Source organism: Dermacentor albipictus, chromosome 4, assembly GCF_038994185.2.
Source record: "Dermacentor albipictus isolate Rhodes 1998 colony chromosome 4, USDA_Dalb.pri_finalv2, whole genome shotgun sequence".
Classification (NCBI taxonomy): domain Eukaryota; kingdom Metazoa; phylum Arthropoda; class Arachnida; order Ixodida; family Ixodidae; genus Dermacentor; species Dermacentor albipictus.
Window position 1 is genome coordinate 41,386,832 of NC_091824.1, and position 19,789 is coordinate 41,406,620.

The 19,789-nt window shown below is 48.5% G+C and overlaps 1 protein-coding gene across 1 annotated transcript in view; it reads left to right on the forward strand.

Annotated features, from left to right (window-relative positions):
- The window catches only part of LOC135907159 (3-oxoacyl-[acyl-carrier-protein] reductase FabG-like), an 84,992-nt gene that overhangs the window by 24,412 nt on the left and 40,791 nt on the right, over window positions 1–19,789 (forward strand). The window contains exon 4 of the mRNA XM_070538054.1: window positions 1,547–1,685. Within this exon, the coding sequence (XP_070394155.1) occupies window positions 1,547–1,685 (139 nt within the window). The remainder of the gene's footprint in view (window positions 1–1,546; window positions 1,686–19,789) is intronic.

The window sequence follows — 19,789 nt, forward strand, 5'->3', positions numbered from 1 at the left end:
TAGGTGGAGCGATGAAATGAGGAAATTCGCCAGCGCTAGTTGGAATTGGTTGGCGCAGGACAGGGGTAACTGGAGATCGCAGGGAGAGGCTTTCGTCCTGCAGTGGACATAAAATAGGCTGATGATGTAGATGATGATGATGACATGAACAAGTCTATCAAATGCCTCTCTCAGTGAATACGGTATTTGTGCCGACCTGCTAAGCATTTATTCACTTCTACATAAGTGAAATTTAACTTTTCACCTGTACACGAAAATGTTAGTATTACCTTTTATTTTAGTTCGTACGTGGAGCTTGCATTAGTAAGATCTTGATGAAGGCTAGTTGGTTCATATTTAAAACTGAGGTTAAACAGCGCGAAAAAGATGAGGACACAAGGAAACAAATACCACAGACAAGCGCTGACTGCCAACTGGAAGTTTATTTGGAATTCACCGGACATTTATACCTTTTTCAGCATAGGCATGCCCACACCAGTCGCAAAAACGTCTGAAAATCAGCAACATTATATTTTTTCATCCAAAAATGTTATTTCTTTTCCCGACAAGGCTTTTCCTCTCACTTGCCTTGTCGGGAAAAGAACATTTTTGGATCAAAGATTATATTGTTGCTGATTTTCAGATGTTGTTGCGACTGGTGTGCGCATGCCTATGCTGAAAAAGGCATAAATGTCCGGTGAATTCCAAATAAACTTCCAGTTGGCAGTCAGCGCATGTCTGTGGTATTTGTTTTCTTGTGTCCTCGACTTTTTCGCGCTGTTTAACCTCAGTTCTAGGTGGACTTTGCAACCTCTGCGCGTGCCCCGCGTGCTGGAGCCGTGCCAACCATCATAATTAGCTCTCTACTTCGTCTACGGCGTTTGTTGGAAGGCACAAAAATGATCAAATATGAAGAATTGATAAACTGTTCCGGTATAGTTGCGATCATAACGTATTAAGAAAAATGTTGCAGTTTTGACCAAAATGCGATACAGCATCGATGGAGATATGAACTTATTATAATGCTTGCGAGGTAACCATACTAGTGTTATCGGCCTTGTAAATTTGTAGGTACTCGCTTACTGACATAGTTAATTAGCATGATCCTACCCGCGTGCTGGCAAACACTAACACATCTCACTCCATCGCGACGTGCACTTGCTGTCAGGACGCTAACGTTATGGACAGCTTCAGTAGCGAAGAGTCAATTGCTCTTTGAGATGCCTCACGCTTCAATGCGAACAGTCAGTGCTCTGGAAGACACTGAAACAAACTGCCCTGTGATCCCCGCATTATTCTAGGGCTTTCCTACTGCGCAGGAAAGCCCTAGAATAGTTTTTTTTCGATCCAGTTTACTCCATTAATTCATTCTCTTTCCATAAAAAAAGTGATTCCCGCCTGTCTGAGGCACTTGAACATCATCATTCCTTAGTCAGAGATGATTTCATCGTCTGAGAACGAAGAACGAATTATTCGCGAAAATTTTAAATGTAGTAGGCATTCCAACAAGCATAGCGCTAACGCTCATTGGTGAATTTATATGAGCATGCTCAATTTTCGTCTTCAGGTAAACAACGCGGGAATATGGATGGAAGGACACACAGACACTGTAACGATGGAACAGTTTGACAGCGTCTGGAATGTCAACCTTCGCGGTCCGCTCAGTGTGATGCGACACGCTCTGCCCCACTTGCGTCAAACGAAAGGTGCGTGGTATTTTTTTTTATTCAACGTCACCTAGCAGCTGCCGTGTTTTTCATTTGCGTGTCGCTGGCGAATGCGGCATCCCAGCCTGCAATTGCTAAAGAATACAGGGGGCGGCGAGGTTTAAAAGGGCTGTACAATGAGCTTTTGTTTATCGTCAAAAGAGAGTTCTAGCTTGCCCGGGATAAACAAATGGTGAGTAACACACCTGGTCTATCAATTCAAGTGAAATTTCTCTTTAAAAACTTCTACATACAGTACGTCGTGGTTGGAAGATAGTGTGCACTAGTAACATAATAAAAAGTTGGCAAAAAGTGCGACATTGAAAAAATATTCCAAAAGAATCCCTTCTTTTACGTTTGTAAGGCCTACAATCATATTAACAGGAAGCAAAATTGTAATTCAGAAGAAACGCAAGCAACAATATCTTATAAGCTAACGCTCTTAGTTTACAGGCGCGTAAATAATTCCAGTGAGAGCCGAAATTCAATTCTCATTTTAACTGCCCTCATTTTCATCAAACGTCATAACCACAAGACTGGCTACAATATTTTACGTGTGAAAGCCACTAGAAGAACGAGATGGCGCTTTCGGCGACGCGCCGCTCGTTGCCTCAGAGAGAGCGCGCGAATATGAAATCATTACAACTTACTTATGTGCAATCAGTTGTCGGAACTGCAATTCATTGTTCCCTATCGTACTCTGCTCCATTCATGCTGCAAAACGTGGAGCAGTAGGAGGAAGACGTGTGCTGCGGTTGCCTGCAATTGTAGTGTTTGGCGTATTAAGAAATAGAATTAATCTGTGTGCACAGGCCAATTTCACGTAACGCTGCTGCACGACGACAGCCTGTGTCGCCGGCCCTTCGCGATGGATAGCTTTTTTAGAGGATAAAAAAAGAAATCACCGATCTGCCAGGACTGTATCCCTAACCTAGAAAAAGATGACCAACATTGAGACGTCGGCTACAGTGAATACCGCACATTTGTAGAATGAATACGCAACCGCTTCCTGGTATAGTATGTTTCTCGCACTTTGTTTACAGACATTCACCCCAACTTCCGTGCAAGCTTATCGGCGCTCTCTTGCCCACGTGTAACAAACAAGTGAATGGGCGCTCACGTAAATCAATGTGCGGAAGCATAGTAGAGGGGAGACTACACCAACATCGCACGAATGTTCGAAGCAGAACGCTTCGTTACGGTCGACAGAGTAAGCGAGTGAACAACCACAGTAGATCTTCGCTGAAAGCTAATAAAAAGTGCAGAACATCTCCGTTCCAATCCCCCCTTGTGCACAGCATGAACAAACCTAAAGCAACTGGCCACACCAGGGATCGAATAGATAGAAAATAAGCAATTGGAGAATGGGCCACACCAAGGAAAACTACTGTGTCAGCGACATGATAAGCCGCTGCTTCTAAGTGTTTTCTAAATAACGGACGAAGAGCAAAACACATGATCCTAATTTAATTCATAAGCGGAAAGTTTGAGCAGTTTGGAACACATTTCTGGCCCCGCTGTTAGTACATTAAGCTTATAAGCTGCTCGCGCAGTTTGAAGGTGTAAACAGCTCCCAAAGGGCTTACATGTCCTCTGAAGCTGTAGCAAAAACTTCGTGTCGTCTACCCAGTCACCATCTACGATATACACTGAACAGAGTGTTGGTGAGCCACACCGGGCATCATGTACATCCATTGTAAACACGTAGCCAACGGAGGAAGCTGAGACAAACAATGGACGCGTCACGACATGATTAAACATGGTGGCGCCCACAGGGTCGCCGTGTAAAAGAGTTATAGATGACAAATTCATCGGCTATTTCACTCTGGGAAAAAAGACGACCAGCGAAGCTGGCCGTTCTTGATGGCCACGCTGCTGTCTTCTTTGGTCGGTACACACGACGGGCCAGGCTCATCTACGGACGCACGATCGGCCTCAGTGGCTTGCCGCCACCGGCGCGTCTATTCTCGCTGTCGCTCCCGTCGTCCTTCTAGAAGGACACATAGCTCTTCCGTGCACATGATCAGCGTCCACCCCATAGAACCACTCAAGAAAGGGCAATAAAGTCGCCAGGCGACATTGATGTCAATGTAGAGACGAACACACATTGGACGATACATACGTATACGTTTATTACAGCCTTTACACGGACGGGGTTGCTATAGCGGCGCGGCCCCCAGCGGTGATGAACGAGCGCCGCGCCGAGAACACTGGGTCATAAATCACTCGGCTTGATGCTTGCGACGAGTGCACTCATATTAACAACGGGCCATCCATCGTAGGTTTTCAGACTTGCTAATGAACCTACAACACAAGACTATCTTTTACACTAGCTCTAGAAAGCAAAATTTTTCTTTGGCGACGCGACAGTGTACACGCACGGACGCGGAAAATTGCCCAGGTAGCCATATATAGCTTCGCTGTTAGATGAGATATGAGTTTTTTTATACAAATAGTATTTCTTTCGTACTGTGTGCACATTGTTTCCTGCCTTTTTAATCCCCCCCCGCGGTACAGTCCAGCAGTGGGCGGAATCTAGTCAGTGTGATAGAGGCTCCTAGAAACCGGCAGATCGGTGTTATAGCGCTGCACCTCGAATGCCAATGAGGAGCGATGTAATAATTATCAGTGTTTTCGGAGGCCACGTCCAGTGAGGGGGTTTCACGCGAACTTCGTGCACTCGCTGCTAGATGCCGCAACGTGCCCATAGAGAAGAGTCCATGACAATGTGGAAAGAAAATTGGAATGGCATATTATCAAGTATGAAGCCACACATAATCATGACCTTCACAACATTATCATGACCTTACGGTAATGTTAATGTTGTGAAGTTGCTGATGGAGTTATATCGGGCTTTTCTAAGACCGTAAGTAATATTTAAAAATAGCAGTTCTGAAGTAAAAGCAGGGGTCCGTCGGAAACATGCCGTCAGAGTTGGCGACAAGGGGTGATGGGTGATTTGTGGTGATTAGTCGCTAATTAACAAGTAAATAAGTATGTTTATACTTTTCATTTCAGCAGGCTCGTTATAATTAGGAAATTGAAGCGAGCTCTCCACCGTACAAACCATACCAACTTTTGGATCTAGACAAATGCGATTACCCGCGAAACTGTCGCATGACTTCTTTAGGTTATCAGGGCTCGTGAAACCGAAACTATGAGGCTGCAGCGAGCAAAAAGTCTCGCTCCTGGAGGTGACCTTCTGTTACGTCACCCAGCAACGGACAGCCAGCGCACTGCGACAGGAAGAAAGAAGTACGGAACCGCAGCGCGCCGACTGCCCCCTGCTGGGTGACGTAAGCAGAAGGTCGCCTGGACGAGTGGGTCTTTGCGCTCGCTGCAGCCTCCCAGTTTTGGTGGCACGCGTTCTGATAGCCAACATTTTTCGCGCCACAGTTCCGCCACTAGTCTTCGTAGGAACACCCTGTATAGCGAACCTATAGCAAACTCTATGGGAAGGTTGCAGAATGAAGTTGTGGAAGTTCAGATAATTAGAACAAGGAGTCCCTCTGCCTCCATTAGAGGGTTTTAGAATAGCGGCCCCAAAGGAATGGGGACCCAAAGAAACAGCGTTTAAACCATGGCGCATGGGGAAGACGCAAACTGTGTTTGGGTTCTGCGTCGGGCACGCTATTTCACTGATTTACTGGGAGCCCCAAAAGCATTGCGTAAACAAACACAGCGGCACCCATCATAGTGACAGCTCTAACCGAGCAACAAACTGGGCTCCATTCGTAGTAACGCATGAAGTTCGTAAGCTAGAAGCAGTGACTGCGATTATTGCTTTCTCGCAACTAACGTGTAAAATAAAGACTGATTCATTAGCACTGCTGATTCTGAATTCAATTGCCTATTTCATGGCTCGTGGGACTAACACTGCTTAATTTGGCTGGTGAAGGCACGTAAAATTGGTTGCTCAAAAGTAAACGCAACAAATGGCTCGCTGCTAAAAGAATAACCTCTCAATTGTAATTAAACACGAAAGACAAAATTACTGTTCGTATCATAAAGTGGTAAATGGTATTTAATTTTCTATGCTGCCTTTTTTTTAACTCCGTAGTGGTGCTGCAAGCGCAAGAAGCTATGCGCAAAGGCAAAGTCCTATTCTAAAGCTCTTCACTCCTGCGTGCCCCAACGCCAACACCCACAAAGCTCTTCGGAGCCCCAAACATTTGGGGCCCCTATTCTAAAACTGTCTATTACTTTTAATGCTTTGCGCTACGCTCATAACGTTAATGCGACCAAGTTTAAAAAGAAAGGCCCCCATAGAGCCCATGCATTGAAATCGGTAAGCGCAAGCACGCCGCCATGTTGCTACCCTGTGCAGTTGCCTAGATGTGATTCAGATGAGACGCGCAATCAACATGATTGCGACCCTCCCTCACTATGGTAGCACCATCTAGTTCTGGCGCCTGCAAACACATACTTTCACGTGCCGCAGATTTTAGGCCAATATTTCATAAACATTCAACGGATCATTCTGAAACATACACGGTATTCCAATAAAACTTGGTGCTGGGCCAGTTGGTGATGCAATCTTTAAAACTGATGGTAGCGCTAAAAAGGACAGACACACAATGAAAAACACGACACGACGACGAGGAAACGCTACTGACAATTGGTTTACTTTTCGAAAAAGTTCTATATTTAAGAGAATCACAACACATGTGCACAACCGAACTGCACCAGCCTTCTTTACCGCAATATCGAAAACATGCACGCGAAGTGAAATGATAAAACACCCAAGCAGCAAGAAGTGAACACATGACCTATGGCTTTTCTTCAATTGGTCATGTGTTCACTTCTTCCGTCCTTTTTAGCGCTACAATCAGTTTTAAAGAATACACGGTATTAATTTACGCATTGTGGATATTAAGTGAAACATGTAAATACTTGTGTTTTGCATCGTAATTTGAATATTTTGCCTTACATAAAGAAGTAGTCATATTATGGCGACTACTTTGCGGTTTCCACTTCTTTCGTATAGTAGTACAGCAGTACAGCCGAGGAGGTTGCAATACGCATCGCATGTGCGGGTACAATAGCGGGAGTCATATTGTGCGATAGCAAATCAGCTATCCGAAATTTTAGCAAATATAGAATCGAGGTAGATGCCCTCCAAATTCTACTCAAAGACCCTCCTAGGAGGGACATAACTTTTATTCGGGTTCCGGCTCATGAAGAAGTCCCAGGGAACGAAGCCGCTCACGAGCTCGTTCCGAGTACTCTACCACCGGGCAACTCTAGAGCAGTCAGTTCCAGGGATCAAAAATAACATCAACACGTATAGGTAAATTGTAGATTATTACAAAGCCGAAAGAAGAATCTTTGCTCCATCGCATCGGTCTCGCTCTCTGGAGGATGCTCGCATTTGGCGGCGCCTCCAGGGAAGCAAATGTACATCACCATATTAAATCTACTTAAAGGGGCACTAAAGGTTACCAGAAACTCAAGTTAAAGTGGTAGAGCAATGTTCTAGAACGTCTAAGGCATCAATATAATCCCGAGCAGAGCTTTAGTAACCGAGAAATTGAGGTAAATGCATGACACGATTTGAGACCCCCCAGCGACATTCCCGTACTAGCCCGATGACGAAAGCACTCCTCATAATTTGTGTTACTAATACTCAACTACTCGTATTAAACATATCATTTCATTCGATTATAAGACGGAAAAAAATGCTACTTGTCTACGTCTATTCGATTCTGATGAAAAAAATAACATTTTGACGTTACCCTTCAGTAATATGGGTGTTCGAAAGGTTTCGTTTTCGCTCGACTCTACGCGCTCGACTCTGCGCCGCGCACGCTTTGGAGTTTCAGTAGTTTGGTTATCGCGTCGTGCTGTGAGGATTCTGCTGGCTCGCGAAACTTTCATTTGGAACAAGCAGCGAGAATGCCACGTCCATGTGATGTCGTGGGAAGCCCTCGTTGCTTTCCCGCTCCGGAGAGCCGGTGTCGAGGCCGCCGTCGTAGTACGCAACGACGCCGGCAGCGCGAGCCCTCAGCAGCAGGTCGCGCTCGTCAGTGCTCAAATCGCTGAAGTTGAGCCCACCTTCGCGAGCCAATCTGTCGGTGTCAGGGTCCATTGCGACGAGCGTCGAAGTTTGCGTCATAGAATGAAGTACCAGCTTATGGGCGTCTTGCGCTGGAGTTTGAGGTATAGTAGCGGCGCCTGGTGGTGGTGCGGGAAACGACATCTGGGTCGTACCAGCTTGGGTCGTATTGAGCCCTGGCTCAATACGACCCAAGCTTGCTTGACTATCTGCGTTCGAAATTTCGGTCTTTTGCACCTACAGTCCCGACAGCAGACCGACATAGCAGCAGGCATGGCTGGTAATTCACGATTCGCGACCCGACCACAGCGACAATTAACAATTCGACCGATGCGAAGTGGTGAAGTGTGTGCAAATGAGCACAAATGGTCGGGCTCATTCGATGACAATTGACTACTCCACTACGAGCAGCACAGATTAAGAGAGTTAAATGCGCTCATCCTTGATCTCAAGCCAGCACGTTGAGGCAGCGCAGCAAGGCAGTATTGATTGCAGCACATCGATGTTCGAGCGCTGTCATTAAAAGCTACATCAAGCGAGCAGTGCACAAGCTCGCACTACAGCGCGGTTCGCACGTACGTGCGAGTTCATATGCATTGCATCAGTTTAGCGGCATGCAGTCAACAAAGATTGCAGGAGGCCCACCGTTTGGCGGCATGTCGAAAGACCGCTACCGTCTCGGCGCGTACGATCGTGCGCTCGAGAAGTTCGTACATCGCGGCGCGTACCGTCGTGTGCTCGAGCAGTTCCGTACACATGATGTCTGCTTATCGCTGCTGTGGATTCATTTATAGCACGCATTTCCTCGCATTTGTGCGCCTGAATCTAGCAGCTAGCGTGCAAACCTTACCTGTAGTTCCACTTCATACGCGACTCGCTTCACCTGCGATTGACACCGTGCTAAAACTTCGCCGCCTAATTCTTGAACGGCGTACACGTATTCGGCACTGCATAATTTCTTGCCTTTACGCAGCGTGCAACCCCTGAAAAAATCTTCGGCGCCCGATATACGCAGCAGGCCGTGCTACAACACAACCGAAAGTGGCGGGTCCATATTGTAAACGTGCTTTCCGAAGCAGACGACCGAGCTTGGTACGACCCATTTTAGGACAGAGGGCGCTTATTAGCACCTTTCTCGCAGCGCCCCCTGGGCAATGCAAGAGCCCCATGGTCGCGCGTTTCTCCTTCCGCTAGCCACCATACTCCCGCTTTCGCTCTGCTGTCGGCTCTGTCTTGGCTCTGTTTCTGGCCGCGCGTGTGCGTTTTGCGCAGAAAAGCCGTAGCGCCGTCTGCGGACGCCGTTCTACTCACCGATGGCGCAACGTCACTATGAGACCATGATGTCAGTACTCCTCGATTGGAGGGCGGGCGATTTGAACTGCGCTAGGGGTACGCGGACGCTTCAGAACGCATTTTCTTTTAAAATAAGTCTCTCCTTGGCACGAAACAAGCGTTTCGAGGTTGCTGGGATGGTATTTAAACAGTCCACGTTGACTTAATAGTAACCTTTAGTGTCCCTTTAACTCAGATGAGGGCCTATAACGACACATTCTGCTAAATTTGTAAGGTACGCTAGACCACGTAATAGGGAGTGTGCTGGCTCCCCAGGGTCCAAGGAAAACATTGACCGTAGAGAAGCCTGAGAGGCGTTGGCCCAGAGCGAGGCTGAAGACGACCAGCGTCGAGCAATCCGCCTGGCCGTTGAGGCCGTGAAGACTCACCATCCTCAACGCATGGGGACTGCTTCGTCCTCCCCCCTACCTGCGCGAAGGTTAAGAGGCGGGCACCCGAACTCGGTGGAATAATAACGTTTTCACTCAATCAATCAATCATTGAAGAGTGGCATGTACCCTGTGACCGAAGTTGGCCAGGCTGTTGGTTTCAAACCCAGTTCCATCGGCACAGCAGCCTCAAGTTCTGCCCATTAGACCACGGACAACTCAGTGACCCAAGTTCGTGGAACAAAGGTTATCTGTATGCGCGTCGTGGAGATGGGTCCGCGGCAAATGAACCGCGGTGTTTCAATCGCGTGGGCTTTTAAGAAGTTTCGCTACCCTCGCACTTTTCTCTAGTACTGAGGTCTTCAAATTAATCTTTAGGTGACACGGCGCTCCGCAGCGCCAGCCTTGCTCGGTTCAAAGGAATGTAGTTTATCGCTAGAACTGCTTTTCACAGGGGGCAAAACAAAAACGCCAATGGCGCAGACATTATAAAACATGCTCTGCTAGAGAAAATAAACCCGCTTACGCTCTTCTTTGTCGACAACGATGGGAATTGATTTACATTTGAAAATCGAATAAGGGTATAAATAGGTCTTCAACTCAGCCCCTTTCACTAAAAGAAGACTATTCGGGTGGGAGTTATAGGTATATTTACCATGCATACTTGTTTACTTTTATCTGCTGGCCACATTGCACCTGCTAAGAAATGTTAAAGATTATTACAGAGTGCAAGAGATCACTTTCTGTATTGGAAGTTTCTCGAATATTGTCGATGGTATTACCTGTTGTGTATGCCATCTCCCGAGTTTCATGTGAGCAAATTCTTTACGTAATGGGAACACTGGTGCACATTTTAGAACTTATGCGAGCAACAACTATTACGCTAGAAGGTTCATTGAGTCATATATAAAAAGCCGACACGTTTGATCTGCAGATAAGATATTTGGCGATTACTGACTGTGCTCGCCGCTACCGATGCGCTTTGAGTATAACCTGTTTCTCCTTGCACAAGTGGCAGAAGTTCTGCCAGTAAAGAGCTTTTCGTGATTCACAGTTACTCCTACTCTGTTCTTCACCGTCACTACAACGTGACATCTGGAGGAGCTGTTTTCGATTCAGGTTCTGGACGCCCCCGCAAAGTCGTAACGGCTTTGCGTTGGCCAAGACCGAACGCCGAAGAAAACAGCATCATCGCCCCAGACCAATGACCTAGCCTCAAGCTACAAAACTTGCCTACGGAGTTCTGACTTCTACCCGTGAAGACCAGGAAGCTCAAGACTAAGCCAGGAGCTCCAATGACGGATCATGATCAGCTTCCAATTGCACTTCGAGAGCCAGGGAGCTACCGTCTTTCCGTGGATCATCGTTTGGATACCCTGCAACGTGGTTGGAGATATACGAAAGTAATGGGATCATCAACAACTGAAGCTGCAAGGACAAGTTCGGCCATGGTTACTTTTGTTTGGATGACGCCGCTCAGACCTAGTCCGAGTACAGATAGTCCACCTAAGCGGCGTGCGCAGATTTCGCAAGAACTTCACGAAAACCTTCACGAGTGTAGTACAGGAGGAAAGGGCCGAATCTCTTTAGGAAATTGGAGTACAAATACAGAACGATAACATCGTGATATTCACGAAGCAGATGACTCGCCTATTCCGCCAAGCCCACCCGTACTTGTTTGCAGATATCAAAGTTCGGTTCCTGGTGAGGGGGGTGAAAGAACAGCTCTTCGCCGGCTTCATACACAACCCACCTAGGACTAACACTGAATTTCTTTCGAAGGCCACAAGGACTGAGAAGACGCTTGAAATGTGCACCGGGCAATACAGCCGCCGTGCGCTGACAGCAAACTACTACGAAGCTCAAGCGCCCAACCTTGTCACGTTCCACAACGCGGCCTTCAACAACCTTACAAGGTCAAAAAGAATTCCCGACACGTCTATGTGTGGTGTCATGTGGCATATAATGCAGATGACTCTCCCGGCCATGCGCTGCAGGTGTGCCGTCGGACTCGCCATCCACGAATTCAGAGGTATGACTGCCTGTTGCTGTACATCGTGAAGCGGCTCCAAGATACAGGCTGTACGGCGCTGCAAGGGCCCTGATTTGCTACTTTCCTCGGCTCTCACATTCACGACCTGGTAGTCAAAAGGGACGGCAAGGCTTTCATTGTTGATACGCAGGTGCTTGGCAATCAGGTTAACCTCTCTCATGCCTATTACGTCAAAAGGAGAACATATCTCATCCCCGACCTCTTGCAGCAAGTCGATTCCTACTAAAGAGCAATAGTGTCTGTGGTCCCCCTTTGCTACAGAGGAGTGTGGGCGAGGCAATCAGTCGATACCGTTGTTGACCTGAGCGTAGGAAGGAACGACTTCGAGTTACTAAGCGTACGACATCTTCAAGAAGGACTACGCACCTTCAGGTTGCACCAGCGCACGAAGTGGGTGCAGGCAAAGACAAATAATTACTTCGGATCGCGCAGACTTTTCCACTCGTTCCGCATGTGCAGAACCGTCCAGCCAACATCAGTTCAGGAATGGGTCCCTTTCCCTTAATCACAGTGGTCAGTCTTTTACTTGTTCAGAAGTGCCTCTGTGCTCTGTGGTAATCATACTTTATTTAATAAAGTATAGGTATTGCCATGAGGAATTAAGTTGCCTGCCTGAGTCCGGCAGGACCTTATCTTAGCAGCCAAAAAAAGCACCGGTCACTAGCACGAGACAATCAGAGCGGTCGTTTGGGAAGACCTGCATAAGATGTGCCCAATACCGTAGCCTCCGGTAGCCTCGATCGCTGACATGGTCAAGGAAGAGCTTTAGCGGTCGCTAGAAATGCTAGATGTCTCACCATCACCGCAACTTCATCTGACGGCGAAATTCTATGCCACCGTCACCCACTGTCAAGTTACCCTCCGCGCCAGGGGCTATCAAGGCGACGATTCTGTTGCCAGCCACCACTGCCGCCGCCAGCACGCCAGCTTGTGAGCTGTGATTCCGTGCTACGCCTCAAGGAAGACGGACGTTTCAGGTGCCCCCACCACCGTCCTGTCTGCTACATCTGCGGATAAGCTGGTCACGTCTACCGCCGGTGCCCATTCCGTGAAACGGGACTACGATGATTCGCATCAACGCGCTGCGTTGACAGCTCGGTGACCGACTTCATCAGATCGCCGACTACGTCGCCGCCATTCAATGGAGACCTCGACGACCTTTTAGTTCGCCGTCACAAAGCTGCTACCCGTCAGCGCAGCACCTAGGTTACAATGGGCCAACCTATGGCTGGTTCATTAGCCCTTCTCTGGAAAACTGAAAGCAGCAACCTGTGCAGGCGCGGTTGCTGTTCATAGAAATGCCCAAGATCTTCCGTCTTGCTCAAGACGCCAAAAAGGCCTAGACGACGTGGCGAAACGAAGAACGATGAAAAAGAACGCTGCCCAAAGAAGACATGACGAACCGACGTAACATCACTAGGACAGCTCCACGTGACTGAGACCCGACGTAGCACCCTAAGTGCAACGAAAGACGAAAAACCACCAACCACGACGTGATTTTCGATGGCCATGCTGTAGCTGCTTTAGTGATTACAAGAGCCGACTAAGCTGTCGTGAGTTAACTCTTCGCCGGCCAGTTGAAAAAAGCTGAGACTACATGTGAAGGCCCTCATATGCGGACACCTGAAGGATCCGTAATAACACGGACCGGAATCTGCATTGCAAGAATTACCGTTCATGACCAGAGCTACCGTGCAACTTTGGTTATCCTTCAACATTGCTCACGAGACGTACTTCTCGGTATAGGCTTTTTGAACCAACACGGCTCAGTCGTCTACCTGGAGTTCGGATAACGCTATACGAAGGCCAACGGATACCGCTGGAAACCTTCACGGAGGAAAAGTGAAAGTGATGCTGCCGAACTTCACGAAGGAGCTCAAACACATCAAAAAGGGTACCAGCTTCCACAATAACAAATTGCGGAACTCAGTAATACGTTGGCCCACTTCAATTCCGTCGAATCTACTGCGACGACCCTATTTCTCAAGACATATTTACACATACATCAAGTTTGTCCTCTGAATCTACCAGAAAACCATCCAAGTATTCTACTCTGGTACAAGGACTGCTTTTCGTGTCACGAAATATTGCAGAAACACCAATCGCAAAGCATGGAATAATAATTGAAGATTGCTCTCGAACACCCCGGCCGAGCCCATACCATGTTTCGTCACGAGAACAAGAAATAAAGTAACAAGTTTACGAATTGCTGCGCAAGTAAACCATCTAAATTTTCTTTTCAGTTATGAGGTTTTACGTGCCGAAACCACTTTCTGGTTATGAGGCATGCCATAGTGGGGGATTCCGGAAATTTTCTTTTGTGTGTGCGCCTCCATGTGTGCATGTCTTTTTTTTTCCTTTTTTTAACGTTTTCCTCTGCCATCTTTCTAACCCCTATCCCCCATCCCCAGTGCAGGGTAGCAAACCGGAGACTCATATCTGGTTAACCTCCCTGCCTTTCCTTTTCATTCTCTCTCTCTCTCTCTCCGGAAATTTTGATAACCTGGGGTTCTTTAACGTGCACCTAAATCTAAGTACACGTGTGTTTTCGCATTTCGCCCCCATAGAAATGCGGCCACCATGGCCGGGATTCAATCCCGCGACCTCGTGTTCAGCAGCCCAACACCATAGCCACTAAGCAACCACGGCGGGTGCGAGTAAACCATCTAGCCCTTGAAAACTACTGGGAGTCGCCTGTGGTCTTAGTAATAAAGAAGGATAGGCACGAAGAAGGGCGTTTACACCCTCCCTCTGATAGATGACGCACTGGACCGACTCTGCAACGCAAAATATGTTTTGATGATGGGCTACCTCTTAAGATGGGCTACTGGCACATCGAAGTTCCCGAGAGACAGAGAAAAGGCTGTTTTGATACGCCGGACAGCCTCTTCGAATTTAAGGTAATGCAATTTGGCCTTTACTCGGCATGTGCAGCATTCCAGCATGTGACGGACAAAGTCCTGGCAGGCCTAAAGTGGCACACGTGTCTTGTCTACTTGGCTGCCATCGTCGTCTTTGTCGGAAACTTCGAGCCGTATAATGCCCACATTCATTTTTAAGAGTGTATTGTTACGTTGAGGGGCCTATATTTAAAGATTAATGATGGATAGGGGAGGATTGCCGCGCCGACACCAAGCCGCTCCAAAGACAAGCGCCCTTCGGCCACTTCCGCCGTCCTTCCTGTCGCTTTAGCGTAACACTCCTCCCTTCACAAACGAAGCCCATTGGGTGAGTAACCATTACTTGCACACAGAGTCAAGGGGCTGATGGTGCTTCAGGCGGGCGAAGTGAACAACCTGCGTCTTCTTTGAACGGTAGCCGTTAGACACGAGAGGAGAAATCGAATAGGTCCCATCACTTAGGTGATCGGTAATGGCGAAAGGTTTGGTGTAACGAGCCAGAAAGTTCTGGCACAGGCAGCGCTTACAAACTGGTGTTCAAAACTATACCATCTCCCCTTTGTCGTACAGCAAGTTCTTGTACCAAGTATTATAGCTTATATTGGAGCGGGCCTGGGATACTAACGTACAGAGATGAGCTGTCGTGCTTCCACAGCGTGGCACTCTCTGGGCGATTGTCTGTCTTTTTCGGCCTAAATCGGTGCCTTCCTAATACATATATATATATATATATATATATATATATATATATATATATATATATATATATATATATATTGCTACGGCATGAGCCGGGCGAGGAGAAGAAGAAGAAGACGTTAGCGTGTGCATGCGTGTGCAGCCTCGGGACGCCATCTTTACTTCGCCATCAATCTCGGTCCTTAAATAAAGCCTGTTTAACTTTAACCGTAACAGTTTTGTGGTGGAGGTGCGGGGTACTTCGACCAAGACGACGGAGCTGCTGCAGTAAGTACCACGCCGGAGCCGACGCCTCGCTCGACTGCCCCCAACACCACTTGAGATCCCGATGTCCCACAGCGGTGACCAACAACCTTCTCTGGCAGCTCCAGTGCGAACAACCGGCGCCTGGATGCATCAGATGGAGCCCCGCCCTTTCTCAGGAAAATTCGGCGAGGACGTGGAGGAATGGCTCACCCACTACAAGCGTGTGAGCAAGTACAACGGCTGGAATTCCACGGCTCAGCTCGACAATGTGGTTCTGTTCCTCACAGACACTGCGCTAGTGTGGTTCGAGAACCATGAAGATATCTGCACAACGTGGGACAGCTTCGTGACTCACCTTACCGAATGCTTCGGCGATTCCACCACGAAGAGGAAGCGGGCGGAGCAGACATTGCTGCAGCGCGCTCAAGTCCCAGGTGAGACCTGTACCACGTACATTGAAGCAATCCTGAAGCTTTGCAGAACGGTCAATCCTCGAATGTCCGAAGAGGACAAGGTTGGACACCTTCTCAAAGGCATAGCCGAGAATGTGTACAATTATTTAATCGGCAAGGAGAGTCTCGCCTCGGTCGCCGACCTCATCAAGCATTGCCGCACATTTGAGGCCTTGAAGCTGCGCCGTATCACGCCTAAGTTCGGCAGGTTAGCAAATGTCGCAACGGTGGCAAGCGTTGAAGACAATGACTACAGTTTTCAATTTGACCTTGCGGCAACGATAAGGCAAATTGTTCGCGAAGAACTTGAAAGACACAACAAAGGGGCGGATGTCGAACAGCTTGGGTGGGCTCCCAACCAACCTCAAGAACATGCATCTGCTGTGTCCGCATTGTCTGCCATGCCAGGCGTTGCAGAGTGTCGAGTCGATCAGCTGCGACAGCACCGGCGTACCTTTCCCGACGACGTGACGCACGATCAACGAACTCGTCGAGCTACCACCACGAATCGGAATTCGGAAGATCGCATTTATTATTCGCAGCGTCCCAGGGTTGACCCCGAGGCTTACAACGTCGGTCGCGCATCGCCTGTGTGTTACAGCTGTGGCGCCTCAGGGCACATTGCTCGTTTTTGTCGCCGGCGCCGACAGACAAGATATGGCCCACCACCAACTTGGCCTAATTTTGAACGTGACAGTTGTGACGACCGTTGGCCGACAGACCCTGATGGTGCAAACACCACAGGCGCGCCACCCCGGAATACCTTCCGCCAATATAGTAGAAGGAGTGGCTCGCCAGCTTCGGACCGCAGCCTGACGCCCCCAACCAGTCGCCCACGCCGTTCACCGTCACCACGGCGACGTGCTGCGTCACCTCCGCCGTCGGGAAACTAGCCGGCGCGACCGATGTAGGTAAGGTCGCCGGACCGTCTGCGTCTCTGCGAAATACTCCTCTGCCTATTATGATGGTGAAGAACAAAGTGCGTGTGTTAATTGATAGTATACCTGCAACAGCATTAGTGGATACTGGTGCTACCGTTTCCGTCATGAGTGTGACTTTCAAGGAGAGGCTGAGTCGGAAAGTTATGTTCCCGTGGAATGGTGATGTGACGTTTCGTGGTGTCAGTGGAGAGTGCCTAGTGCCCCTTGGTATCTGTGTTGCAAGTGTTTTGTTCGGAGGAGAAGACCTTAAAACAGAATTCCTCGTATTACCGCGGTGCACTCATGACGTAATTCTCGGGATTGACTTTCTTCAGGATTGTGGTGCATCTGTTAACTGTGGCACAGGCGAAATTACTTTGAATAGCGCACTTCTCGCCACCCTTGCCGACACATCCTTACCAGTGAAAAACTATTGTGTTGTTTCGAAGAATTTGCTGGTACCGCCTTGGTCGCTGTCACGTGTCCCTGTCAACTTCACTGCTGCCGACCTTTCATCGTTTGACGCGCAAGTCCAGCCACTTACGTCGAGCTGCGCAAAGAAAGATGTACTCGTGCCACGCTCTGTCGTGAGAGTAGTGAATGGCGTCTCAAATTTGTGGGCTTTCAATTGTTCTTGCGTCCCTGCCGTTCTCCCGCGTGATATGAAGCTTGCTGAATTTGACAAGATTACTTATAGCTCCATTACAGTTCTAAGCGAGGAGGAGCAGTCTCATACTAGCGATCCCCAATGAAACATTTCTGAAGAGCAGATCCTACGAATGATCAACAAGGCACTGCCCTCACATGAGCGCCGCGCTCTCGCACAAGTATTGTGGGCACATCTTTCTGTGTTCGATTTCACACAAGGCGACAAGCAGGCTTCACTCCCGCGTTCTCGTGCTCGCCACAGAATTGACACCGGATCTGCGCACCCCATTCGGCAAAAGCCTTACCGCGTTTCTTCAACCGAGAGGACAGTTATTGCTGAACAGGTGAAAGACATGCTGCGGAATAACGTCGTTCAAGAGTCTTCTAGTCCGTGGGCAGCACCAGTGATCTTAGTAAAGAAGAAGGATGGATCGTGGCGGTTTTGCGTCGATTACAGGAAACTGAATGCGGTCACCAAAAAGGATGTGTATCCACTTCCTAGAATTGATGATGTCATCGATTGTTTACATTCCGCTGCCTACTTTTCATCACTGGATTTGCGATCAGGGTATTGGCAGATACCCATGCACCCAGACGATAAGGAGAAAACGGCCTTCGTGACACCAGACGGTCTTTATGAATTTAACGTTATGCCGTTCGGCCTTTGTGACGCGCCAGCAACATTCGAACGATTCATGGATACTGTCCTCCGAGGACTTAAACGGGAAATTTGTTTGTGCTACCTCGACGATGTGGTGATTTTTGGCAGCACATTGGGTGAGCATAACAGCCGTCTCAGTCTTGTTCTGGATTGTGTCAAACAAGCCGGCTTGATCCTAAATTCCAAGAAATGTCGTTTCGGGGAAACCGAGACGTTAGTACTTGGGCATCTGGTCGACAAAAACGGTGTGAGGCCAGATCCACGGAAGATTGAGGCAGTCAGCTCCTTCGAAGCACCGAAGTCAGTGCGGGAGTTGAGAAGTTTCTTGGGCCTGTGCTCGTATTTTCGTCGCTTCGTCCCAAGATTCGCCGACGTGGTGTACCCCCTAACATGTCTTCTCCAAAAAGCCGTCCCTTTCAACTGGACATCGGCTTGCGACGACGCGTTCCGCCAGCTAAAATTTCTGCTAACGTCAGGGCCCATATTGCGTCACTTCGATGCATCCGCACCTACGGAAGTGCACGCTGATGCCAGTGGCATCGGCATCGGTGCCGTACTTGTGCAACGTCATCAAGGAGCTGAACACGTTGTGGCTTATGCTAGTCGCTCTTTGACTAAGGCGGAACGCAATTACACTGTGACTGAACAAGAATGCTTGGCAGCTGTTTTCGCTGTCCACAAATTTCGACCCTATATCTATGGACGCCCGTTCACTGTCATTACTGACCACCACGCGTTGTGCTGGTTGGTGAATCTCCGTGACCCGAGTGGACGACTGGCACGTTGGGCTCTTCGACTGCAGGAGTACGACTTCGTTATTTCCTACAAGTCCGGGCGTCGCCACGCAGATGCGGACTGTCTCTCCCGCCTTCCTCTGACGACGACGGAGTGTGACGAAGACAATTTTGATGACTGTTTTGCTCCCATTTCTTCTACATTCCCAGATTCGATGACTTTCAAAGCAGAGCAGGAAAATGATATTAGTTTGGAACCTCTATTTGTAGCCGCATCGCGTCCTGGAGCCACCGGTCGATTTTGTGTCCGTGACGGCCTGCTTTACAAGACCAATTATGCTGTTAAAGGAGCACGCTTCCTTCTGGTGGTGCCGCAAAGTCTGCGAACGGACATACTGAGAGCCATGCACAACGATGTAACCTCTGGTCATCTAGGATTCGTAAGAACTTTGAACCGGACACAGGAGCGTTTTTACTGGCCCAAAATGCGGGCCACAGTCAAGCACTACGTCGCCAGTTGCGAACAATGTCAACGCTACAAGCGCCCTACGACCGCTCCGCCAGGTCTTCTCCAACCTCTGCCGCCACCTTGCCTGCCATTTGAACAAGTGGGTATCGATCTTCTGGGCCCATTTCCCCGATCATCTAACGACAACCGATGGGTGATCGTATGTGTCGACCATCTGACCCGTTACGCGGAAACGGCGGCCGTACCATCTTCAACAGCTGCGTCCGTTGCGACGTTTTTGCTTCGATTCATTATTCTTCGACATGGTCCCCCCCGTGTCATCATTAGCGATCGCGGTCGTCAGTTCGTTGCGGACGCCGTAGAAGAACTGCTTCGTCTCTGCAGTTCGCAGTTCCGTCATTCAACGCCTTATCACCCTCAGACAAATGGGCTCGTGGAACGTATGAACAGAACTCTAACTAACATGCTGGCCATGTACGTATCTTCCGATCACAAGGACTGGGATGACGTACTCCCCTTCATCACCTATGCTTATAATACTGCAAA